The sequence below is a fragment of the Mesocricetus auratus genome, unplaced genomic scaffold, assembly GCF_017639785.1.
Source record: "Mesocricetus auratus isolate SY011 unplaced genomic scaffold, BCM_Maur_2.0 Super-Scaffold_100004, whole genome shotgun sequence".
Lineage (NCBI taxonomy): Eukaryota > Metazoa > Chordata > Mammalia > Rodentia > Cricetidae > Mesocricetus > Mesocricetus auratus.
In genome coordinates, this window is record NW_024429189.1 from 95,231,090 (window position 1) to 95,257,907 (window position 26,818).

Genomic DNA, 26,818 nt, shown 5'->3' on the forward strand with positions numbered 1-26,818 from the left:
AAAACAACAATCCATTTGCTAACTTTTTTTTTAAGATAAGCAACTCACTATTACTGCAGGACTGATGCTACCTACATCAACATTAACAGAAGCAGAGGAATAAAACCTGGAAGGAGACATACATCAAAGATTGACTGAAGCTGCATAAAACTTGGACTGTGACGGGTTTTCACTTTTCAAGTTCTACACACATTTTAGAAAGAGAGCAGACTTAACCCTTGACTGCCAGCCTACCTGAGAACCTCACATGTGCTCTCATGCAGGGCTTCCCAGCCCCACTCTACCCTGCAAACCTCACGTGTGCTCTCATGCAGGGCTTCCCAGGCCCAGTACTTCAGTCTGACTACAACACGATGTGCACTACATGAACTCTCCACTTCCTCTCAAGCAAAGCTCTACACTCCAATAAAGGATTAAATCCTGCCAGGCAGTGGTGGCTCATGCCTTTAATCCCAGCACTTGGGAGGCAGAGTGAGGCCAGCCTAGTCTACATATTGAGTTCCAGGACAGGCTCCAAAGCTACACAGAGAAACCCTATCTCAGAAAAAAAAAAAGATTAAATCCCAATTAAAATGCAAAAGTTTTCTGATCCTGACAATTAGTGTGGAGGCAACAATGTTAACCTGGAAAAATGTAGTATATATGACCAGATAAAAACTTACTTTGGTTCCTATGGGATAACTAATCAAAACAAGCTTTAACCATGCACCATACAGCACGTCCACCAGGAGCTTACAAACATGATGATGGTGCTTCCCTAAGATAAGATCTATGTCTAGTGACCAGCTACAAACACTATCACGAGTGCACATCAATTACCTAAGGGCACATTTCTCAGGATGTATGTTATCACTAGGCAACATATGACCATATATTCTAATGGATAACTTACCTAGAAAACATAAACATTTTTGCACAAACAGCAAAACCAAGTTGAAATTTAGGCTCAAATAACTGAAGAAACTAAATTTAGATAAACTTGCCTAGGCTGACATTTACATAATTTATAGAGTAATATTTAGAGTGTTTATGTGCTGAATGGCTCCCAGGAGCAAAAGAAATCTAAATGTCAAAGATCTTTGTGTGTGTGTGTTTTTGGACAGGGTCTCACTATGTAGTTCAGTCTGCCTTTGAACTCATGGTGACTCTCCTGGTTCTGTCTTCCAAGTTCTGGTTACAAAGATGTACTAGCACACCTAGATTTTCTTGGTCAAGAGAGTAAGAACGGTTTTGCATTTAAAACAGGACAAACACCAACTCAACTAAAGCTGCTGTTTAGATACAAATTTGAGATTAGATTTCCAAGGAAAGAGATTCTAGTTCAAGTCCGAAGCAGGCAACTGTTGGGTTAAGGAGCTTACTGTGACCAGCCCACAGTTACACCATAGTGATGATGATGATGTAATAATTCAAAGGCTATTAGAACAAGTCTGATTCCCGTTTGCTCAGAAATGTCACAGATCTCCGTGAGTCCTACACAGAGACCCTGTCTCAAAAACAACAAAAAATTCTCCTGGTTTCTATAGACTTCTTAGAACCCATTCTGAAACAGATGTAAAGATAATGACAATGAAGGACAGTTTAAGGCACCTAAATAACTAACCCTAGTGGAGAATGTATTCTTCCTCAAGGCTTCAATTTTACTGCTATTCACGGATTGTGCAAATATATTTATACCTACTAAAAAGGCTAAGTTCAACCTCTCAAAAAGCATGAACAAGAACACAGAATGAGTACCCAGCCAAAGTGAGGATGCACTGACTATCAATTTTCCTGATAGCTGTCATAATCAGCTACTCCTACAGGTACAAGTAGCTGAACAGGCATGGCCAGTGGCTTGCTGACCTCTCCTGACTGTGGGCAAAGAAAGATCCAAGCAACACAAGGAAGTCACTAAGTCCACAGCTCTCATGTTCAATTATAAACTTCATTTGACTAATGATATAAAAGGCAAACTGACATGCAGTTACCAAAATGTAAAGGTGCAAAAGAGAAATTAATAGCTTCCACTTTGACTTTATCTGAGGGTAAAACCGAACTTCCCATGTTGATACTCACAGATTTGCCTCTGGGTAAATTTCCTTCACAAGCCTGCTTTGAAAGATCCTGACGTCCAATCAAGAGGCAGACAGCTTCTGACCAGTCTGAATCGGGCTGCTCCCGACAGTGGTATATTGCATCCCTGATGGGAAGAGCAATTCCAAAGGGAAGAGTCTCCAAATCTCTTAAAGTGAATCCTTGGAGTGAAACAAAGGGAGAGATGCTTTTCAGTTACTAGTTAGTCAACAAACACTGAAGTCAACCAACACTAAGAGCTGGCAAGTAAAATACCAGTAATTCTCATCACAACTAACAGTGTCGGAAACTGGTACCATTACTTTGGGAGTTGGCATGAAGATACCTCCACTCCTCTTGTCCATCACAGCCACATAGAACACGGTGCACATGTGCACCAAGATATCAAAATAAAAACATCAAGCAGGAACTTTGTTCGTTATGAGAGTGAGAAAGGGGAGTGTGGCAAGTCCCATTGTCTGTCTTCAATCAATGACTTATAACTATATGAATCAGCTCAAGTGAATGTGGTACTTGTATGTACATACACAAAACACTCATACATTCCTGAGCAAAATATAAAGATAACTAATGAAGAAAAGCAAGACAAAGATCCCACATAGGGAGGTGACTAGCAGCAGACAGGAAAGCAGTAGCTGCACTGATCACATTCTGTTTTAAAGGCTGGTGACCAGGAGCCAAATTCACTTTAGCACTATCCTCTATATGTACATTTCCCACTCTTTCTTATGTTCAAAACATCTTATACTTAAAATACTTGTAATACTAAGACCAATTCAAATTTCTTTTCTATTTATTGTCTAGAAATGTTCTAAACTTCACAATATTATCCATTATTTAGGATATAAAAGTTGATCAATTATTGAAACAAAAATATTTCTTATATAGGAATAACTTTTATTAAATATTAAGTGATATAATAGACAGAATTCATCTAATATTTTTCATTTACCCATCTTATATGTACACTATAAGACAACTACTGTCATTTTTTCAACAAGATACACAGAAAGAGCTGAAAAACTTCACTGAGAACATAGTCTGGGTAAAAATCAAGAAACACCTGTGACACCTTAAAGTATTTTTTCTTTTTTAATTTTTTATTTATTTTTATTTTATGTGCATTGATGCTTTGCCTGATTGTATGTCTGCATGAGGGCATCCAGTCTCCAGGAACTGGAGTTACAGACAGTAGTGAACTGCCATGTGGGTGCTGGGAATTGAACCCTGGTCCTCTGGAAGGGCAGCCAGTGCTTTTAACCACTGAGCCATCTCCCCAGCCCCTTGAAGTATTTTTTTAGGTACTAAATTTGTAGAACAGTCTCAATTTTTGTCATATACTCATTTCAGTAACTATTTTTCCCCCAGCAAGAAACAGAGTCTTACTATGTAGCCCTAGCTGGCCTGAAATTCACTATGTAGACGAGGCTGGCCTCAATCTCAGAGACATCTGCTTGCCTCTGCTTCATAAGTACTATGATTAAAGGCATTCACCACCATTTCTGCATTGGGTAACCTTTTGCTTTTTTGCTATTGCTTTTGCCCACTTATTTTTTTAAACAAATAATTTTACTCCACTTTTAAACCTAGGAGCAAGGGCATTTGGAACAAGAAACAAAGAATTAATTTTCCTCCCTTCTTGTTAGCTGAGTATTCACTCATCAGTGCCTAAAATCTCTGCCTTTTACTATTTGAGAGCACTCTCTGAAGGGCTTACACAACTGACCTTAAATGATGCCAGGGTGATATCAAAGTCTCAGAATGCTTCACATTTGGTTGTACATTAACTAAAGATTGCCATTCTGAGACCAATTTACAAAGCTATAGCCTCAACTGATCAACAGGAAATGAAAATAAAGATTTCTAATGCCCTAAGATGTAACAGGCTGGTATCCCATCTATTCTTCCAAAGAAGTTGTGGAAGCTCAACTTGATGAACGCTATCTCAATCTTTAGCCTTTACAGAAAACCAGAGCCTCTCTCCTCATGACTCCCAAGTTCAGTGAGAGTGGAGAACAGGACCTAGTCCAGCGATGACAACATAGTCCCCAGATGACAAAGCAGTTCATACCTACACTGGTCATCCAGACAACCAATTTTTCTGCTAGACTAGAAACTGAAGCAGAATGTCGGAAAGTAAACCTAGGGAGAATAAAACAAAAGAATATTAAATACACACACAATTACCACTGCTTCCAGTTTTAAATATAAAAGCACAAATCTGAAACAAATTACCTATTTTCTTCTTGTTCTGCTTGTGGCTTTTGGGGGGCTGAAAGGCAACAAATAGAAACTTTATTTTGATAGACATCCTGGTAAACAATATGCAGGAGATATTTGCAAGTAAAAATTCATTAACCAAAAACTCCTTGAAAATAATAAAGCAAGCAGTAGTGTGGCAAGCTACAACAGACGGTTGTTTCATTCGGACAAACAGTCCTATCCAGCCACACTGAGAATAGAAGCCAGGTCTGTCAGACTATGAGTAACCTGATACCTGAAATTCAGTTGTGGATGTAGAATGGTTAGAGGTAAGACGCCTCTCTAAGACAAGCACTTATGAACATTTTAACATTCTGTTTGGGGGAGCCAAACATCATAACAACTTACTTAAGGTTACTTTGGACAAATACTGTGAGGCTTCATCAGAAACACAGGTCTCATCACCAAGGATGTAGAGTGCAACACTCTGCAGGAGAAAAAGAGGAATTTGTTAGTTGTTTTCATACTTGACTTTTTAGTTGTTTTGGTTATTTTGTTTATGAAAGAGGATCTCATGTAGCCCAGAGTGGCCTCAAACTTCCCATGAATTTGCAGCTGGCCTTGAACTACTGAGTCCACTGCCTTTAACTCCCTAGTGCTGAGACTATGAGGAATGTGTTCCCACACCCAGATGAAGTAAAGGAAGAAAGGAAAGACTCATGCTAGCTGTACAACACTATGAGTCTAGACAAATGGTATACAACCACGTGACCACTATCACTTTCAATACAGAAAAGCTGTATTGTACCTCAAACACCCCTTGTGTTCTGTCAGCAATCCTCCTACACTGGGTGTTCTTCCAAGGGACCCAGGATCAATTCCCAGGACCTACATAGTGCCTCTCAAATAGCTGTAACTCAAGTTCTAGGGGAGCCAATGCCTTCTTCTGGACTCCATGGGCACTGCACTGCCCATGGTGCATAGGATACACGCAAGCAAAAGACCCACACAAACAAAATAAAGTTAATGACTTCAAAAAACCTTTCTAAATTAATGAACACACAGGTTGCCCCCAGTTTGCATCAGTTATAAGAAACCTGATTCATATCTTCACATGCAGGTCTTTATGCAGCCATATATTATATACCAGAGAGTAAACTTGCTTTGAGTTATGGTAAACACAAGTTAAAATTTACAAAATTTTGGAGTATTCTTATATTCCCATTAGCAAAGTCAGAGTTTCAGTTGCTCTACACCCTCATCATGTTTTTAGTTAGCCTCACAAGCACCTAGGCATATCCTAATAGTACCTAACAGCAATAACATGTAGCCTTTAATTTGCTTAGAAACATATTAACTCAAAAACAATACCAAGAAAAACTGAAAACCAGTTCAAATGACTTAAGATCACCCACAAGAAAATTACTTCTGTACAGTGTGTTTGGTATATATGTGCATGCATATTCCTATTAAGTGCTCATAAGAAACATATACATGGCACAGGGCACATGTGAAGGCCAGAGGACAAATTCACATGTTGGTTCTTGTCATCTACCTTGTTTGTTGCAGGGTCTCTTAGAGATGGGTCCTCTGGAAGAGCAGCCAAGTGATTTTAACCACCAGGCCATGTCTACAGCCCCCCAGGTAGGGGCTCTTACTGCTGTCTAAACCAAGGCCTACAAGCTTCTCCTCCCATCTCTGCCTCCCATTTCCCTGGAGGCACTCTGAGATTACAGATGTATACTATGGCATCCAGCTTTACATAGATTCTGGGATCCAAACTAGTCATACTTACAGGGCAAACATTTCACCCACTTAGCCATCTCTCTTGCCAAGAGGTAACTCGTTAAAACATAAGGTCTCTGATCAACAAAGGTGGGGAAGGAGGAGACGACACACATCTACTACACTATTAAATTACCACACACATATTTTTTAAATTCAAGTGTCTTAAAAGAGAGTTGCATTAATCATGAGGCTACAATATCCTTATTTATAAGTATCTCCATAAATCACTAAAAACCCCAAAGGGCTATAGCAATAAGCTATGTAATAAGAGGTACATAAACTAAGCAAATTCACAGAACCACAACAGAGGTTACCAGGGATCAAAGGGAAGAGGAATGATGAGCTACTGTTTAATGGTGCACAGGCCAGGCAAGCCTGGGTTACAGTCAACTCAACACTTAGGAGGCAAGTCCTTGAGCACACTTGTAATTGTCTAGATTAAGGTCAGTCTTTGAAAATGCCTGAGGAATAATCTTAATTATGTTAACTGATGAAATTTTTGGTGGAACCATTCCCTAGGCAGAGGATCCCAGACCATATAAAATGAGAGCACAAACTAAGCACGCATTCACGAATTCATAGAAATGTGACTAGCTGCTTCACTCTCCTGCCACCTTGACCTCCATTCAGTGATGGACAATAAACTGGGCTTCTGCTCAGTGATAGACTATAAGCTGTGAGAAATAAGCCCTTTCTCCCCTAAGTTGCTTTTCTCAGGGTGTTTTATCACAGCAAGAGGAAAAGAAACTAAGATAGAGAAATGAAAATATTTTAGAGAAAGATGGCAGTGACGATTACACATGAATAAAAAACAACACAGAACTGCCCAAGTATGCTTTCCTGGAGCCATGAAAGACCGAGAAAGCCCTGTTCAATATGAAGCAGAACAGAACAGAGAAGAGCAAGATGAGGGGATATTTACAGTTTTCTAGCTTAAAAGCAGTAGAAGTCTCTTTACACCTGGGAAGACCCCATTTCTGGAAAGATCCCTAACAGGCCTACACATCAAGGAACTCAACTTTACCAATGCCCTCTGGTTCTATATGCAAGTTTGAGGTGTGTATTAACTATCAAGATGAACAACATTCCAAAAATAAAGATATTTCTTTGAAAAATATTTCAACAGGACTTTTAATAACCATAGGTCAACTAATTATAAAATAGGCAAAGATTATAAAACTGTTAAGACAACTTCAAAAAAGAATAGTACTGGAAAGAAGAGTACCACAAACCAATTTTAAGGTTTACTATGAAACTACCACAATCCAGATAATGTGGAGAATACATAAATCAATTAACCAGGAAAAAGGTTTTTCCCAAAGTCCTGACTGAAATAACATGGTCAACAGACCTGACAAAAGCACAAATGCAACAACCAATGTTCAAAGATCTGGACATCCAAAGAATAAAAACCTCAACTAAAAACATGATTAGTCAGGGATGGTGGTATTGCCCTAGGATCACAGCAGTCTGGATGCTGGGGCAAGATCACCAGTTCCAAACCGCCCTGGTCTACATGGTAAGATGTTCTGTGAAAAAACAAGAGGGAGAAAGGCTTTCTTGGAGGAACAACACAAAGTCAAAGCAGGAGACAGCAACAGCAAAACACATTTTGACAAAAACTCCTCAGGTAGAAACCTCTAAACATAACTATAGTCACTAGGAAATGCCATTTAAAAGCACAATGAGATGAACTATAGATCAAACAAATTGACAAAAACTAAGAAGGAAGGACAAGTATCAAATAACTGACATGAATTCAAGGCAACACTCTCTTAACATTGTTGGAGGCACTATGAAACAAACAGCTACTCGGGAAAGTAGTTTGCAATCTCTGTAAAGTTAAGTATATACTTAGAATACAGCCATCAATCCCAGTCCTCTGTACTCACCCTATGGAAATGAAAACTTATGTTGGCATAAAAGTCTGTGTGTGACCTACAGAGTATTTGTATTTATAAGAGCTAAAACCTGAAACCAACCCAGCTACCACATAAGCCAACCACAGAGCAGCAATACAGTGGACTGTCAGCAACAGAAACCAGGATCTGGTGGCATGAATGACAACTTAGGATAATCTCAAAAGAGTAGTTTTGGAGAGCGGTGCTTCAAATGTTCAACACTCTAATTAAAATGGTAATTATATGAAACAATCTACTGAAATGTATAGAACTGTATGGGGGAGAAAAACACTGTAATTTTATTATAATCTGTGTGTGTACATGCTAATACAGTGTGTTCTATATTATGACAATTTTAAGAAAAATAAAAATAAGTAAGACAGTCAATACTCCAAATACATACCAAGACCACTAGCCTGCTCCTTTCGCAAACTCCAGGAAGGTAAGGATAAGGTGGCATTCCTTCGCCCTTCAGACAAGAACTCACCCACTGATAAATACATGGCGGCTCAGAAGTAAAAAATGAGGGATGATGCATAAATCCCATCTGACCTTTAAAATTACATAAATGTTTAGAAACACATTAAGACAAAAAGAAAGATGGTCATAGTACTTGTTCTTTCAAATTGTAAGAATTATATTTTCAATATTATCCAAAATGAATCATTATTTTTGTCATGGTAAATAAGGTAATTAGATTATTTCTAAATTTAAATTATTTCTATTTTACTCTGTTCTAAATAGAAATTTAGCAGTGTCATTTACAAACCATATAAAAACTAGCAGAGAGTTGGCCAGATGGCTCAGCAAAAGGCACCTGCCACCAAGCCTGACAACCTGAGTTCAATCCCGGGGTCCTACATGGTGGAAGGAGAGAACTGATTTCAGAAAGTTGTGCTCTGAATTCCACACATATGTAATGGCACATGCATACCTATATACATACATGTATGTGCTGCCACACACACAAAATACACATAAAAGTAATTTTTATATTGTTTTCAAAGAATCTAACTTTTTTTTTTGTCTAGCTCTATAAAACAAAGAACACAAAAGATTGAGCTCTGTACATAGACTGTAGCAGTGGTGGTATACGTGGTTTACATCTGTGCTGCCCAACATGGCAACTACTAGCCCTGTGTGCTTACTGGGTATCTTAAATGTGGCTAGTGCACTGAGGAACTAAACTTTTACTGTAATTAAAGTCAAGTAAATACATGACCATTGCCTACTAATGGACAGCACAGGTCAAGGTTATAGTGTTTCTGGCACGAGAGGCTATTTAATCTTTGGAATGGGTAAAGTTTTAACTACACACTAAAGAAGTTATGACTTACTTCAACTCAGAGGTCAAAGAGGTCAAATGCTACCAATTTAAAACCACTTGGCTAAAAAGACATCTATCCTCTGCTCTTTCCTGAGACACAACAAAATGCCTGCCCAGCATTCAGAACACCCGCAGTGGTGTCAACACTTACCTTGATCAATTGTACACACTTGTCCAGTAGTTTTGACAAGAGTTGGGTAATCTCTGTAGTAGTGATCCATGTAAGGCTCCAATTTTAAGTCCCTAAAACAGGAAGAGCATACACAGAAGTATTACAGCAGCCCTCTTCAGTTAACTTTTCAACTTAAAAAGCATGTTTATGAGAAAGTTCTCAAATCTGGAGTATCTTCATGTACGTCTGGTGTCACACACTCAAGCTTCTGTCTACACAAATTCCATGAAGGTTAAACTAGAGAAAGAGCATGACTTTGCTACTTCCTGTTCTTTACTGGCTATGTGATCTTCAGCAAGTAATCTCTACAGACCACAGTATGTTCCAGAAAACAAAGACATACTACCTAAGTCACTCTGAGGCTTCTTAATTTTTTGTGTTATTTTGTTTTTTCCCCCTCAGACAGAATGGTCACCTTCAGACACAATATTTCTACCAGTCTTTCAGGCACTAGGGATATAAGCATTTGCCACTTCTCCGGCTACTACAAAGTTTGAAGATTAAATATGTGTGGGAAATATAGGCCATGGTGGCACACATCTGAAAATCCTCAATGTTGAAAAGATGAGACAGGAGCATCACAAGTTTGAGGCTAACCATAGCTTTAGGGACAGGTGCTGTGTATTTCTGAAAGTCACAATCAGGGATTGAAAATTAAATTACAAAATGGCATTTGTGATAGCAATGATGTCATTAGGGAAATGGATTATCAAGTAAACATGCCAAGTTTCAGAAAAGTAGTTCAGAATCCTCAAGATCACAGAAGTCAGAGAATGTGCGATCACCTTAATCAAGAGGCTGAAATGCCATCTTTAATTGAGAAGAGTAGACTGGAGTTGTCCTAACAAGGTTCCTCTGACCTATCACAGAAAGCAAGTCCTTTGAGGACCTCTTGCAGTGTTCTAATGATATCTACCTTGCTAACTGAACAAGCAGGTCAATGAGGGAACAAATTCCTTCTCCCATTAGAGTATTCAACTTAAGCTCTTCATAGACAAGATGAAGAACAAAGAAAATTGCAGGGATGTGAGGAAACAGAAGAGTAGAAGAATCCAGACTTAGGTTCTGCGAAGCATCTTCTTCTTTCACACTCGCAGTTTCCAAAGCACTCAAACATAAAGATTTGTTCAGAAGATGAGACTCGACATTGTGGTGGTAGTCTGAATTCAGTAAGTATTCCCAGTCCTAAGAAGAATAAAAAGGACAGGAATCATTTACATTGTGCTTCTTGGAAATGTCATTTAAAAATAACTGCAACAGGCTGCAGGAGTTCATTGGCTAAGAGTACATACTACTTTTACAAAGGACCTGAGTTTGATTCCCAGCACCCATATCAGGTAGTTCACAACCACTTGTAACTCCAGCTACATGGGACCTGGTATCTCTGGACTCCACAAGCACCTTCACTAAAAAACAAAGCAAAACAAAAAACGGGAAACAGCCTAATGCACTCATCTGCAGAAGGAGGGCAAAGCATACTACAACATATTCATACCACTCGGGAATAAACAGAACACACAACTGATACGTATACCACTTTGGATGGTCTTCCATGTACTAAGCTAAAATGAAAGAAACTTTATGTATACTAGAATACAGACTGTACTATTTCATTTTTATCAAATTCTACAACAGACACAACTAACATACGGTCAAAGAACTCAAGTCAGTGCTTTCTTAAAGATAAGGGAGAAGGAGAGGACTGATTACAAATGACACAGAGACAGTATAGAAATGTTCTGTGCTCTGGACCACTTTAGAATGTACCATGGAAACTGAAGTATTTAAGCATAAACCAGAGAAATACTACATAAAAGGGTAAGTACTGCTAGGCAGTGATGGCACATGCCTTTAATCCCAGGACTCAGGAGACAGAGGCAAGAGAATCTCTCAGTTTAATGCCAGCCTGGTCTACAGAGTGAGTTCCAGGACAGCCAGGACTACACAAAGAAACCCTGTCTTCAAAAAAAACAAAAGAAAAAAAAAAGGACAAATGCTGGCAAATAGTTGATCAATTACCAATAAGAATATAAACCTACACTGAAATTATATAGAAATATCTAATTTATATTAATTTTTATATGCCTATCCTTTACAATAAGGTACCAGAAGTAAAATAAAAAAAGCAAAGGTACTGGAAAAACTGACAAATTGATAGAACTATAAGACTAGGGACATCGATACAAGTCGCCACAAATCAGTAACATTAGCAAAAAATAACAATGCTTACATCATCGGATCCAGTATCAGAAGGCCTCGCTTTTTTGGGTGCAATGACTGGAGAAAGTGACCCTTCAAAGTCAAACTGAAAAACAATCCCAAAGCAGAAGACAAAATCATGACTTTATCACTGTTAACTAACTAGCTTAAGAATTCAGGTGTCAGTTCTGCTAATTCCAGAAACTGAAGCCAGTCACTAATACTCTTTTTCATCAGGACATACGGTATAAATCTCTTCTTAGTCACCGTGAAGCTAAACTGATTGGCCTTTCCTACAGGCACATCTATTGTTAAGTATGTTTTTACTTACCTGTTTGTCCTTCCTTCCTCTGCTGGATTATGAATTCTAGTGAGGCAGTGAATTCTGCTCAGTTTTGTTCTCTTCTCTGTCCTGTGGCAATGGCTCAGGTGAATGCCAAGTGAGAGTTCCTGAGTGAATGTCCTCAACACTAAGTCTATTCAGTGTATGAAGGAATTGCCCTCTTGTTTACTTTAGACAAATCTTCCAACAGAACAGACAGGGAAAGCTGTACTAGAGTAACAACTGAGTGACAAGTGACACCTTGTCAGAAAGAAACATTTTCTGTAAAGGAAACAGCAAGTGCCAAGTCTGATGACGGGACATATTTGAGAGCTTGGGAACAGAATAGAGAGGTCAAGAGTGGGTGGCAGAGACAACAAAGAGAACAGATAGGTCCAAGAGGGTGAGTGACAAGGCACAGTGCAAGTCCACGCTTATATCCTGAAGAAGATAGAAGTCTCTGGAGGAGTCTACGCCAGGAGTGACAAACATGACCGAACTTTATCAGGCTACAGAAGGAAACAAATTCAAGCAAATGGTGACAAACAGCTAGTCAAAGCCTCAAGAGTTATACCTTATTCCTAATTGACCAGTGGGCACCTGGAAAAAGAAACTCATTCTCATTTGCACAGAAGTAAGAAACAATTGCTCTAACCTGGCAAAGGGGCACTGCATCACAAATAATCATTTCAGTAACAGGGACAGTTTCAAACACTGACAAAAATGTTGACTGGACATCACTTTTAGATGTTATCTAGACCCAGCTCTTAAAAGATTTATTTCTTGAGAAATAACTAGATATATGATTGGTAATTTATGTTAAAAAATTGGTAAATTACTCAAAATTCTAGTCCGTCACCTTAACCCCTCAGCCACAACTATATAAGAAAACTTTTCTAATAAAACCCAAACATTAGCTCATTTGTGATAAAAATGGAAGGGTTCTGTAAAACAATTTTCAGGATTTAAAAAATTTCTATCAGTATCATTTTTATATAAAAGACACCATTAAAAGTGCCTACAACAGCTATTCTCAGGAGTAGGGGATAATTGCTTGCTTCTTCCTCCATTTTCCAAATCTTCCTCAGTGAGAAAATACACTTTCATAATGAAGAAAAAAAATTTTTTTAAATGGAGCTACAAGCATGAGGCCAAAACACAAGTGAGTACATTTAAGTTTGGGGGACAAAAGGCTAATTTTATTCTGTAATGACTTCTTCACAGTTCCAAGCATGGCCATCTAGAGAGTGGTTTCCAAAGGAACAAACTCACCCACTCTACTGGTGAGTCTGTGATCACCTGTGAAGGGCCTGTAGAAAAATGACTCAGAGGCCTGAGTGAGGCACAGTGCTTTACACCACTAACAGTGTTCTCTGGCTAAAAAACTTTAAATGAGCAAAGCTCAAACTTAGGACCTCTCTGATTCACCTACCGACAAGACCAAGAGTACTACTTGTAGTAATTTTACAAAGATGAATTGAAAAACAGTCAAAATTAAGGCACTAGTAACACAGGACTACAATCCAAGCACTCAGGAGGCAAAGTCAGAAATGTGGTCAATTCAAGCCCAGCCTGGGCCACATATATGACAAGACCTTAATTTAAAAAAAGAAAAGAAAGTAAAATGTGCTTTAATACATTTTAAAGACTTAAAACCTATTGAACATTTGATTCATGATATATAAATATAATAAGCTGTAGTACTATTCCAACATCGTAAAAAGGGCATACCTATTACTAAATGCACTAGGTTCTCTCATATTATGTAGTTCTGCAAGCACTACATTTACAAAGGATAAATGAAGAGAACAACTGTATTTACTTACACTCCGGGTCCACGCTAAGCGGTCTGTGTTATAACCCATCATGTTCAAGAGACAGATCACAAATAAACTCCATTCTGAGTGGCAACTGGGTCCTCCTGGAGCACTGTGAACATTGTACCACTTTACAAGCATCTGAACAGCTATTTCTTTTGGCAGGATGAATTTAATTGCTTGCAGACACGTTTGTACTATCAAAAGCAAATAATGATTTTAGTATGTTTCCTATATATGTGCTTCTTTCCTCCTTTCAAATGAAAAGGATTAAATTGCTACTATGTCAAGGTCAGCCACTAGGAAAAGAGAATTGTCATTAAGGAGTCGATCAGGCACAAACATTACCTCATCAATGTCAATCACTTTAAACCAACTACTGAATTCAACAGAGCTCCCAGGAGATCTAAGGACAGCTGTCAGATCCCTAATTTTAGATAGAAATAAGTAATCATATAGCCTAGTTCAACTGAGATAATCCTGATTTACAACCACTGCTCCAATAAATAACTGTTCCCTTTTCACTCTCAAAACTGTCCTAGCTTGAAGAATAATGTTTACTCTGTGAAAAATATCTAATTTCTCCAACAATAAATTACACAAAATACTGATTAAGCCCTTCAGTAGATACAACATCCAACACAGGTGCCTACCAACAGGAATGCTTACAGATACTGCAAGATGTTGAACATTCCTGTCAACCAAAACTTCAACTTTTAATTTCTAAAACGTCTTCCTCACCATGCCATGAATGGGTTACCACAAATGCTCTATTATATACACTATTCCTAATGATGCCAAACCATTGGTATGAATTTCAGTCACTGGTATGAGAGAGCCAAGGGTACTGCCTGCTGGAAAAGGCATGGATCCTCTATTTACTCCCAAAAGAAGCAAGTGGCAATACATCTTAGAAAAACCAAAGAAGTAAGTATGGCATAGCTGAAAACAAAATAAGAATTCTTAATAAATAAGAATAAGAGGAATCACTATGACAGAAACTGTGGGCTAGAGAAATGGCTTAGCACTGAAGGGCACCAGCTTCTCTTGTAGAGAACCTGGGTTCAACTTCTCACAACCATCCGTAACTCTAGTTCCAGGTGATCCAATGCCCTCTTCTGGCTTCCATGGACACTGCATTCATGGGATACACAGACATACATGCAGGCACATACATACATAAACAAGTCTTTTTAAAAAACAGAAAACTATCTCCAGCAACTGTTTGATACATCAAACTGAGAACACTGACTCACTCGTACCTAATTCCGAGGTGGCCACTTCAGGGATAGTGATCCTAACCATGGAGCCATTACTCAGTTCCTAGTGAAAGAACGGAATCAAGAAAAAAACCGACAGTTTAATCATTTTAAGTCTTTTGAAAGCTTAAAAAATATGTATGGTAATTTATACCATCACCAGCCTGTCAAAGCACAATCCAATAAAAAAGCTTCATTTTTCAATTAGGAATGAACACTTCTAATTAAATGTGCATTTTTGCAGAAACACTCCTCCCAAGTGCTGGGATTGAAAGCATGTGACACCACACCTGACCAAGTGTCCACATTTTATACAAACACTACAAGACACCAACAACAAAAGGTGCCTTTCACCAAAAATACAAAAGCATGGCAATATGCAATTAATGGATTAAACATGCTTGATTTAAATAAAATTGTTAAATATTTTTATTAATTACTTGAGAATTTCATATGATGTGTTTTTAACATAATCACTTCCCTACTCAAAACTTCCTGTCCACTTTCCTTTTTCTTAACAACTCATTAAGTCCAACTTGTGCTATCCATAAACTCCTGGATGTAGAGTCACCCACTGAAGGGTAGTACCCCACAGGGCATTCCCTTAAAGAAAACTGACCCTACTTACCCCAGAAACCACTGATTCCCCACAGCTCCTCAGTGAGGGATAGGGTTCAATAAATGTTTAATACAGAAATCTCAGAAAATAGTAACAGACTTTTAAGTACAAAATGATAGTACATTTAAAAAATTATGAGATAAAAACTGGCAAAGTAAATCAGCAGTAAAAGCAATTACCTTGAAAGCCTGGCAACTTGTGTTCAATTCTTACAACCCACGTGAAAGTGGAAGGAGAACCAACTCCACAAAGTTGTCCTCTGACCACAGCATGTACATGTACCCCACATATACACAATAATACATGCTTTTAAATCACGAGAAATGTTCACTCTCATTTTCACATAATTTTATATGCTGGCAAATGTGAAGTGTTCAGGCAAATGGCCCTCAGCCAGCTACCCCACCCTATGAAGGAAGACTTACTAAAGTGACTCTGTTATGAACAGGGTCTCGCACAGAATGAATGTAAGTTCCAAGCTGTTGGAAAGTGCAGTCCTCATTGTAGAGAGAATCATTAAGTTTTGAAGAATCCCTCAATTCTGGAACTGGAGACAACAGAACCACCTACAAAAAGTGACAATGCAACACAGATGAAGGACTGTTTGAGAATTAAAGATAAGGAACTATACGTTTATATACGCTTTGATGATTCCAATCATTCTGCTCCAATGATGAGGAGCCTGCAGCAGGCCAAGCTCTTCACAGAAAACTACAAAAATCAACTGACTGGCAACACACACACACACACACACACACACACACACACACACAGAGCCACACTGCCACATCCTTCAAAAGGAGACTACTCGTCTCATTCATACATACATACATACATACATGCACACACACACACACACACACACACACACACACAGAGCCACAGTCACATCCTTCAAAAGGAGACTACTCGTCTCATTCATACATACATACATACATACATACATACATGCGCGCGCGCGCACACACACACACACACACACACACACACACACACACACACAGAGCCACACTGTCACATCCTTCAAAAGACTACTTGTCTCCAGGCTTTCTAGCCTGGTGAGCACAGAAACCAGCTCACAGAACTCAGCCTCAGTTACCAATGGCATTCAACAGCTAAGAGAGCACAGGCTGCTAGCCCACACACGATCATTTACACCTCTTCAGGACTGTCACACCACCCTCCTGCACTCAGGAGGCAGAGGCAGGCAGATGTCTGTGAGTTGAAGGTACGCCTGGTGTACATAGTGAGTTCCCAGCCAGCCAGAGCTGTTACACAGAGAAACCCTGTCTTAGGAGGAAAAACAAAGGATCTTCCAGCTAGATATGGTAGTGCATGCCTATAGTCCCAGCACTGGAGAAAGCAGGGCACCAGGAACTCAAGGTTCTCTGAGTTTACACAGCAAGTTTGAGGCCAGCCTCAGGAAGAGTCTTTTGCATTCTCCTCTCCTGTGTTCCTGTCCTTGCCCTAAACAGTTGTTCTATTAACCCTTCCTACCCTCAAGATTCAAGTCAGGAATGACATGCTACCGGCAATGTGTACTCCTTCAGTGAATGGAGCACTAATACCTTCTGTTCCTCACCTATAACTCTTAACAGACTACCTTAAATTATGATTTCTTATGCAGACCACACATCTCCTAACTACATCCTGGTAAATTGTGAGATCTCTCCAAATCTTCAAAGAACATGCCTCACCGCACAAACAAGGTTAGCATGTAGTAACCATCACTTGTGCTTAAAAACATGTATCTGCAAATATTACCTAAAATTAAGTTAACCATAAAAAGAACAAATACTTAACCAAACTTCTTTAAAACATGATTAACATTTGACAAGACGCAATTTCCTTCTTACCTCATCCATTGATCCAAGTAATTTACCAAGAGGCTTGGGAGTAGTAACACCATCAAGGGGTGTACTAGGCCGAGGCATCATATTGGACATCGTCAGGGAAGGAGCCGGAAGTCCAGGAATAAAAACTTTCCCCACCTTTAAGCAAATAAAAGATTGGGGGGGAGGGACTAGTGAATATGTCATATTCTTAAGTTAATTGTTTAGGCACATGAACTAAAAGTTCTTTATATAAATATTGAAGTTCATGCTCATTAAACACAAAGCATATTTAACAACTTTTCAAATTAGACCAGCCAATGGTGAATACCTTAAGTATAAATTCTTTTGTTTGATTCAGGAAACTTTTTTTCAGAAAAGCTAGAAAGGGATGCTAATATAGTCAAGAGAGTATAGAAAATCTCATAAAGTACATCTCAAGAGTCATATTTATAACCCCCTTTATATGAAAATTCAAAAACAAGAAAAAATGAACAAACTGTTCTTAAGTGTCACATACGTAAGAGCAAAAGCTAACAAACTCAAAGGGCAGTTTACCAGGATAGTGTGTTGGGGAGGCAGGAAGGTGCATTCAGAGAACAGAATAAAGCTACTAGCAGGTCAAGTGTCAAAGGATTAAGACAGGAGGATTCCAAGACCTGTGCTATATAGTGAGGGACCCTGCCATTTTCAAAAACAAGAAAAAGAAAAAAAAAAAAAAAAGATACTGGCAATACATTTTATCTATTATTCCTCAAACTAAGTATACTTTTTTTTTTCTTTTGAGGCAGTGTCTCACTATGTAGCTCTGGCTGTCCTGGAACTCACTCTGTAGACCAGGCTGGCCTCAAACTCAGAGATCTACCTGGCTTTGCCTCCCAAGTGCTGGGATTACAGGCATGCACCACCACACCCAGTTTAAGTATATATTTTAAATCTGACAAAGGTAAAAATAAAAAAGGAAACTATAAACAACACATGTACCTTTTAATATAACGAAATACTTCAATGTTGGCGCTTCCTAAAGTTGCTCACCTTCCATTTCCAAACTGATTTTTAAGACTCTACCTACTCTCAATAAAGGTTTCCCATTTGGTGAAGACAGGCACATAGTATCAATACATTTATCAGGGAGTCCTAGTCCAAATTAGGACTGGCCTCCACAATCAGCTTCATCAAGAATCTTCTGCAGAGAAGCTGAGCCAACTGAAAATGATGGAGGCAGTTCTACCAAAAGCACAAAGCACTCCTTTCAACGTACCCGAACCACTCCTGTGTACAGCACCAGGTTCCCGTTGCCTTCTAGTACCAACATGGTGTCTATCTTCTGAAAGCAAAAAACAAAATCTCTTGTATTCTGAGTAAATTAATCTGATAAAGCATAACAATTTTCAATGTGCATTTACCTCCACTGGTGCTGCATCTTTTGCATGTACATTGGTGACAGAGCCAAAGATGAGCTGGGTCTTGTCATTACTCTCTTGAAACTTTACACAGCTAAGTATGAAAGTAAAAACAGAAAGAAACAAGTCTTAAAAGAGTGCCATTTGGGGTGTACAGCTTTGGAAGCACAGGTATCTCTGTAAGTTTGAGGCCAGCCTGGAATACAGAGTGAGTTCCAGAACTGGGAGGGCTACATAGAGACTCTGTCTCAAAAAACAAAGAAACAAGTCTGTGCTCACTACAGGCAGGGAAGAAGAGAACAAGAGAGCATGGGACAGTTACAAACGGGCAGCAAATGGAAAATCCTCAAGGAGACAAAGGTTATTTTGTATCTTTAACCATTATGACAGTTACACAAATCTTCAGATAGAAGAAAGCTGCATGAAACCATATAAACTTACACACGAGTGAATACATGTAAAATCAAAGAAAGAAGTGTAGATCATACTGATACCAGTTTCCTGATCTTAAAAACATGCTGCAGTTACATAAGATGTTACCACTGAGAGAAAAAAACCACATGGGGTCAGGGAGTTAGAAGGCTCAGCAGGTAAAGCCAAGCAGCCTGGGTATAATCCCTACCACTGTGTAGTGAAGGAGAGAACAGATTTCCCCAACTTGCCCTCCGTCCTCCTCCTCTTGAATGCCATAGGACAGATGGACACACACACACACACACACACACACACACACACACACACACACACGCCACATGCAATGCAATAATGGAAAAATTTTAAATCAAAACACTCATTATATGGAAGGACCTCAATACAATTTTGCAACTTGCTGTAAGCTATAGTTGTTTTTAAATGAAAAGGTAAATGAGTAGACAAAACATGTTAACAGGCATTTTGCCTACAAAGGTAAGTGTGTGTCTAGTAGCCACATGAGAAAATGATCAATATCAAAAACATCAGGAAGGGGCTGGAGAGATGGCTCAGAGGTTAAGAGCACCAACTGCTCTTCCAGACAACCAGGTTTGGTTCCCAATACCCACACACCAGTTCACAACAATTTGTAACTCTAGTTCCAGGGATCCAATGTGCTATTCTGCCAAGAACCTTTGTGGGCACCAGACATGCACACATATAGTACACAAGCATAGATGCAGACAAAACATAAATACAAAGAAAATAATTATTTTTAAAAAAAGCATCAGGAAGAGCTGGGCGTTGGTGGCACACACCTTTAATCCCAGCACTCGGGAGGCAGAGGCAGGCGGATCTCTGTGAGTTCCGAGGCCAGGCTGGACCGACAGCCTCTAAAACAGAGAAACCCTGTCTCATAAAACCAAAAAAAAAAGCATCAGGAAAATATAAATAGAAACCACTTGACACTCCATTAGGGTGGCTATAATCAAAGACAGCAAATGGCCAACAGCTTCATAATTAATATACTGTCTGTGTGCTATTTGGGGTTAAAGTGGCAACAGTACCCAGGCAGAAATCCTGTTATACCAAAGGGAGACAGAAGCAAGTGGATCTCTATGTGTTCAAAGCCAGCTTGGTCTCCACAGAGTTTCAGGACATGCAGGGCTATATAATGAGATAAACAAACTACACATTATGCTGGGCGGTGGTGGCACATGCCTTTAATCCCAGCACTCAGGAAGCAGAGGCAGGTGGATCTCTGTGAGTTCAAGACCAGCCTGGTCTGTCTACAAGAGCTAGTTCCAGGACAGCCTCCAAAGCCACAGAGAAACCCTGCCTCGAAAAACCCAAAAAAAGCAAAATCAATAAAACAAATTATCCATCAATTGGTAAGCAAGCAGCATATGTGACCTAAGTTCTCGTAAATGTCCCAACAGGGTGGATCATAAAAATCACTAGAAAAGTGAAAAAGTTGATCACAAAAAAAAAAACAAAAACAAAAACAAAAAAAACCAAAATAACAAAAAAAAACCTACCATCAACAAAACCACTTTTACAGGACAGGGTGTGGACAAATGACTTTTAATTCCAGAACTTGGGAGGCAGAGGCAAGCAGATCTCTAAGTTCCAGGCCCATCAGTGCTACAAAATAATAATAATATTTTTAATATGATTATATGATTAATATGCAAGGCAGAAAGCCCCCCTAGAATGACTGCCTGAGGCTGGGAACAGGGAAAGAGCAGCTGCACATGGCAGACGGTTCATCCATGGTGATGCAAATGTTTAAGCCTGAACTGTGGAAATTGGTGGCTATACACCTCTATAAATTTACCAAAAATCCCAAACTGTACACTTACTACAAGTTAATCTTATGATACTAACCTATCTCTCAATAAGGTCATACAAGAAAAATAGGAAAGGAGAGAAGGAATCAGCCCTAAATTTCTTCAGAGACAACAGGAAACAGAAACACTTACCGTAACTGAAGCTGGGTCTCCACTAAAAAACACAAGAACTTCTGTCCACACAGGTCAGTTGTTATAAATACCTTGGAGGCAGGAGAATTTTTCTCTCTGAAGTGAACACATTAATAAACTGTCAATATTCGTCCAAAAATCTACCTCAGTAACTTAAACATTGTAAACATTTTATAAGAAAGCATAATATTCTTCCTGGATCAAGTAATAACCATGACACAAAAACTCCATGTGTTTGTATTCAAATATCTCTTCTAAAATTAATTGCTCCACTTTCAGATTCCCTCTTTTACCCATCATTTCCTTTCTATATATGTACAACACACTCTCTAGCTGAGTACAGCCCTACTCAAGTACTCCAAGTCAGACTACAGCCTAAAAAGGATGATATAGAAGGTGACACAACTAGTAGGCACACACCATGCAAATATGAGGGCTAGGGTTTGAATTCCCAGAACCCAGCTAAATGTCAAGTGAGTCTGGCAGTTCAAGTATAAACCCAGAACTTGGAAAGCAGAGAGAAAGGGTCCCAGGAGCAGGATGACTAGCTGGACTAGTCATATCAGTGAACTCTGGATTCAATTGAAAGACACTGCCTCAGTGAATAAGGTAGAAAAACCAAGGAAGATTCCTAATGTCAAACCCAGACCTCCACGTGTATATATGAGTGTAACTGTACATGCAAACACAAACACACACACACACAAGGAGAATAAAACAAGGGGAAGGAATTATTTGGTCAGAAGTAAAAATGTTGTGAGGCTAGATGAAAAACCCACTCTTATCTTTTAGTTATACAAAGCAACAAATTTGGATGAAATTCCCAGAAACTGCTTTTTATTACACAGTTCAACAAACGCAAAACACCCCTAGGCAGCTCCTTGAAACATTCAATAAGCCTATCTCACTTCCTCACCTCCCTTTTACCTTTTGTTCCAGGCTTCCCTACCACCCCTCAAGCCTAAGGTAAGTGGCCACGCTGGAGTGGATGCCTCCCTAGAGGTAACAGTCAGGGTCAAACAGCACCAACACCTGGAAATAGTTAACACTACTCTCTTCTTGAAATGTCTGTGTGTGTTCGTGATATCCCAGCTGACTTTGATTCCTCTATCTCTGTAGCCGCTCTTGTCATCCATCTCCCAATCTCCCAAATCCTGAGTCCCCTAATCTTCTACATCACTAGGAGGTGACAGACTAATGTGAAAACTGAATGCCCAAGAAAGGCCTACACAGTACTCATACCCACTACCACCTAACAATTCCAGAATTAACAGAACCTCTGTAAATTTATCCACTGGCCCTCCAGGGACCCTAGGAGCCTGAGAGTCACTCTTTCAATCCTAGGCCACCCCTCTTGCCTGAGTCACACCTACAACTTGTTCTGCTGCTTGTTACCATGCATATGTAAGCAGGCCTAAAAAGGCAACCCCTCCCAAGCCTCTTCGTTCTCAGCTTGTCCCCTCCCCTCACAAAGCAAAGTAGGAATACCAGTGCTTCACACTCACACTCTCAGCTGCTCTTTGGATCACAGCTGCCAACTGAGCCCATCTTCCCCAAGCCCGACCAGCAGAAGAGTAAGCACTCCAGTGTCAATACTTTTAGGTGTTTGTTGGAAAATCACTAAACTGCCATGTTGATTAGCACATACACTGGCATGTGGCTGAATTAAGTATCAAATTATCAATGAGATTACAAAAGGATTAGGGTCATTTATTTCTCAAAAAGTGAGCTGACATTTAACAGAAAGATAAAATTTACCCAAAGCTGTTATAAAATTTCAAATTACTGAAGCTATATATGGTGGTTTAAATGAAAATGACCCCTTTAGGTTCAAATTTATATGCTTAGTCCCTAGATGAGGAGCTGTCAGGGAAGGACTAGGAGGCGTGGCCTTGTGAGAGGCTGTATATCACTAGGGGTAAGCTCTGAGGTTTCAAAAGCCCACTCCAGGCCCAGTGTCTCACTCTTGCTCTGCCTGCTGCCTACGGATCAGGATGGAAAGCTCTCAGCTACTGCTCCAATGACATCCCTGTATGCTTCCCTCCAACATGATAATGACTAATTCTTTGAAACTATAAACAAGCCCCCAATTAAATGCTTTTCTTTGTGTTGCCTTAGTCATGGTGTCTTTTCACAGCAATAAAATCCTGACTATGACAGCACAGTATTTTGCCCTAAAACTTCAAACATCTCAAATCTTAAAGGTTACTATATTAAAGAAATATTCAATGAAAAAAACATTTTTATGATTGTTTTAGTATCAATAATTTCTTCTAAAATTAAGGTGGTATAAATATGTATTTCAATATAGTTTACATGTGATAATACCATAACTAGTGTTGAAGTACATTTTAAACCATTTCACACATATTTGGCAAGCACTCTACCACTTAGTTAGACCATCAGGCATAGCAGGAAACATTTTCCAAAATGTTAGTAATATTTTTCTTTGAATATAAAATTGTATCCACCAAACCTTGTACTAGGAAGTGTTTCAGTCCACAAGTGGTCAATGCACAGCTCAGGAATAATCGGCTCTGTTTCTGGTGCCAAAAACGAGTCGTTGAAACTGCCACTTGGAGAATGAGAAACACTGTGTCTCTTTGGCGACTGATTATGGCTTGAAAGGTTGAATCTTTGCACCCCTGAGAAAGAGTGCACCCCTAAGGCAGGAGAATGAGCACGGCTGCAAAATAACCAGAGTGGGCATCACCATGAGCAATCTGGATTCCTAGCACATGCCAATAACTCGCCTTCAATCCTACACTCATGGTACAATCCTAGTTACACAGAAATGAACGGTTATTTAAATGGTTTGTCCTAATGTGATTTATGGTAGCCTAAAGCTTTATTTAGAACTCATGTTAAAATGTACTTATACCAGGAATAGAGGAGCATGACTTTAATACCAGCACTCAAGAGGTGGAGACAGGCTGATGTCTGTGAGTTTCGAGGCCAACCTGATCTACATACTGAGTTCCAGGACAGCCAAGGCAACACAGAGAGACTGTCATTAAAAAATTTTTTTAAATTTAAAATTAAAAAATTCACTTAGAACTTAAAATGAGTCTCTTTCTCAAAAAGTAAATGATGTACATTATTCAAAAAGTATGCTGCTGTACTCTCAGACATATACAAACCAGCCAGGCAATGGAGGCACACACCTTTAATCCCAGCACTTGGGAGGCAGAGGCAGGCAGATCTCTGTAAAGGCCAGCCTTATCTACAGAGTGAGTTCCAGACACAAAGAAACCCTGTCTGGGAAAAAAAAAAATGAAGGTCAAAAATACTAACAAAGTATTTGTAGAATTAAATGCGCATCCAAGTGCTGCCACATCAAGGGAGAAACAATACAATTTTACCTCATAAACAGGTTCCAAATATGACTCAAACAAAATATTGGGGCATCACAGGCTTAGAAGTCTTAAAGAGGTAATAATTGGGTTTATGTCTAGTCCCCCTAAAAACTACCCAAGAGTTGTCAATAGAAACCTTAAATTCTTCAAAATATAAGAGCTAAAAAAGCAGGTATCTGTCGCTTGTAATATCTTGTTTAAAACAAAGGAAGGCACCCACCTGAGAGCTGCCATGTTGGAGATGGAAGGCGAGCGAGAGTGCAGACTGGGGGAGGAGGCGGAGCGACTCTGGCTGTGAATGGAGGAGTAATTCTGGAAAGGGGAAGCCACAGGGGATTCACCTTTGGAGAGGCTTCTAAGGTGTGCTGTGAGGGAGCTGCTAGTGGCAGCATTCTGCAGGGTCCCTGCCTGCTCAGGGAACTTCAAAACAGCATTTTCCTCCTTAAGTCAAAGTGAATGGGAAAATGAACAATAAGGATACAAGAATGGATGGAACTCAACTGACCTCAAGGTTCACTCTCTCTCACAGAAGAGCAGTACCAGTCCCCCTCACCTCTGGCTTTACTCTCCGCAGAGTCCACACAGAATGCACATTCTGAACAGCATCATAGGTCATTACAATAGAGGGGTCGATATTGAGGAACACAATTTTCATTGCAGGATCTACAACATACTGCACCCGTGATGAGCCAAAAAGGCCTGAAAATCAAAATGGAAATGACCAGGTATAGAATAGTAGCTTTACTTTTTAAAAATAATTCTTTACGAAGAAAGTTCTCATTGTTCCTAAAAGGAAAGGGAACCAAGACAATTAAAGCACAAAACCCATTCAGTGTTATGTAACTGACAAGGAATTTTTAATTTACGGAGAGTCTACTTCCTCAGAATGCATTAAACATGATATAATGACTGGTTGCAATTTGACACACAAAAAACTCAAAAGTTGAAGATTTGTCCTGATTTATCATTAAACTCATCAGCCAGAAGCAAAGGGTCCAAGACTCCTTCAACAATCAACCTCTTCTTCTTCATCTTTTCTTGGGGGTGAGGGGGTGTTGTTTGTTTAAGACAGGATTTCACTATGTAGCTCTGGCTGTCCTGCCTAGAACTCACTAGGTATACCAGGCTGACCTCAAACTCACAGAGATCTGCCTGCCTCTGCCTCCCAAGCACCGGGCTTTCGTGTGCCACCACATCCAGTCAACAATCAACTTCTTTCAAGATTACAATTATCTTTAGGAAAAGTCCAACTTACTGGCTCCCTGGCTCTATTACCTCTAATAATTAGTGAAGCAGTGAACGATGTGTGTCTTACTTATTACAAATGAAGTTTTTCCTGCTGAGTACAGCTATTTATCTATAGAACCACAGACTGGTTTCCATATCCTTAACAATTTTTTCCTCAGTTAAAATACTGGGAAATGAAAAACATAATTATTCTGCAGGAATATAAATTATTTTATAAAGAAATAATAAAACTAGTCAGGGATAGTGACTTATACCTTTAATCCCAGCACTTAGGAGACAGTGGCAGGCAGATCTCTGTGAATCTGAGGTCAGCCTGATCTACATAGAAAGTCCCAGACCAGCCAGGTCTACACAGTGGGATCCTGTTTCCAAGAACTAAAAAACAAACAAACAAACAAAGAAATAATATAACTATTTCAGATCACCACCATCCCACTAAAGTTAGAGGGCTCTCCTTTTTAGGAGAAGGAGGCATGGGGCTGGAGATAGCTCAGCCATTGAGAGTGCTTGCTGCGGGCTGGAGAGCCGGCTCAGAGGTTAAGAGCGCTGACTGCTCTCCCAAAGGTCCTGAGTTCAATTCCCAGCAACCACATGGTGGCTCATAGCTATCTATGAGATCTGGTGCCCTCTTCAGGCCTGCAGACATGCAGGTAGAACACTGTATGCATAATAAATAAATCTTAAAAAAAAAAAAAAAGACCCAAGTTCACTTTCTAGCACCCATATCAGTGCGCTCACAACCACCTGTAACTCCAGCTCTGGCCTCTGTGAGCATCTGAACTCACATGCACATAACCCACACATGGGTACACAGACACATAAACATAATTAAAATTAACAATAAAAACCAGGCGGTGGTGGCTCATGCCTCTAACCCCAGCACTTGGGAGGCAGAGGCAGGTGA

At 39.5% G+C, this 26,818-nt stretch overlaps 1 protein-coding gene across 2 annotated transcripts in view; it reads right to left on the minus strand.

Moving 5' to 3' along the window:
- The window catches only part of Anapc1 (anaphase promoting complex subunit 1), a 75,993-nt gene that overhangs the window by 39,523 nt on the left and 9,652 nt on the right, over positions 1-26,818 (minus strand). For both annotated transcript variants that reach the window (XM_040746268.1, XM_040746269.1), the window contains exons 8-25: positions 25,220-25,365; positions 24,887-25,107; positions 23,787-23,996; positions 21,311-21,406; positions 18,921-19,011; positions 18,776-18,841; positions 17,539-17,673; positions 16,108-16,248; positions 15,067-15,127; positions 13,814-14,001; positions 11,697-11,771; positions 10,383-10,651; positions 9,446-9,537; positions 8,371-8,519; positions 4,687-4,765; positions 4,312-4,348; positions 4,148-4,218; positions 2,059-2,237 (exon numbers count right to left, since the gene is read on the minus strand). In XM_040746268.1, coding sequence (XP_040602202.1) covers positions 2,059-2,237; positions 4,148-4,218; positions 4,312-4,348; positions 4,687-4,765; positions 8,371-8,519; positions 9,446-9,537; positions 10,383-10,651; positions 11,697-11,771; positions 13,814-14,001; positions 15,067-15,127; positions 16,108-16,248; positions 17,539-17,673; positions 18,776-18,841; positions 18,921-19,011; positions 21,311-21,406; positions 23,787-23,996; positions 24,887-25,107; positions 25,220-25,365 — 2,306 coding nt within the window. The remainder of the gene's footprint in view (positions 1-2,058; positions 2,238-4,147; positions 4,219-4,311; positions 4,349-4,686; positions 4,766-8,370; positions 8,520-9,445; positions 9,538-10,382; positions 10,652-11,696; positions 11,772-13,813; positions 14,002-15,066; positions 15,128-16,107; positions 16,249-17,538; positions 17,674-18,775; positions 18,842-18,920; positions 19,012-21,310; positions 21,407-23,786; positions 23,997-24,886; positions 25,108-25,219; positions 25,366-26,818) is intronic.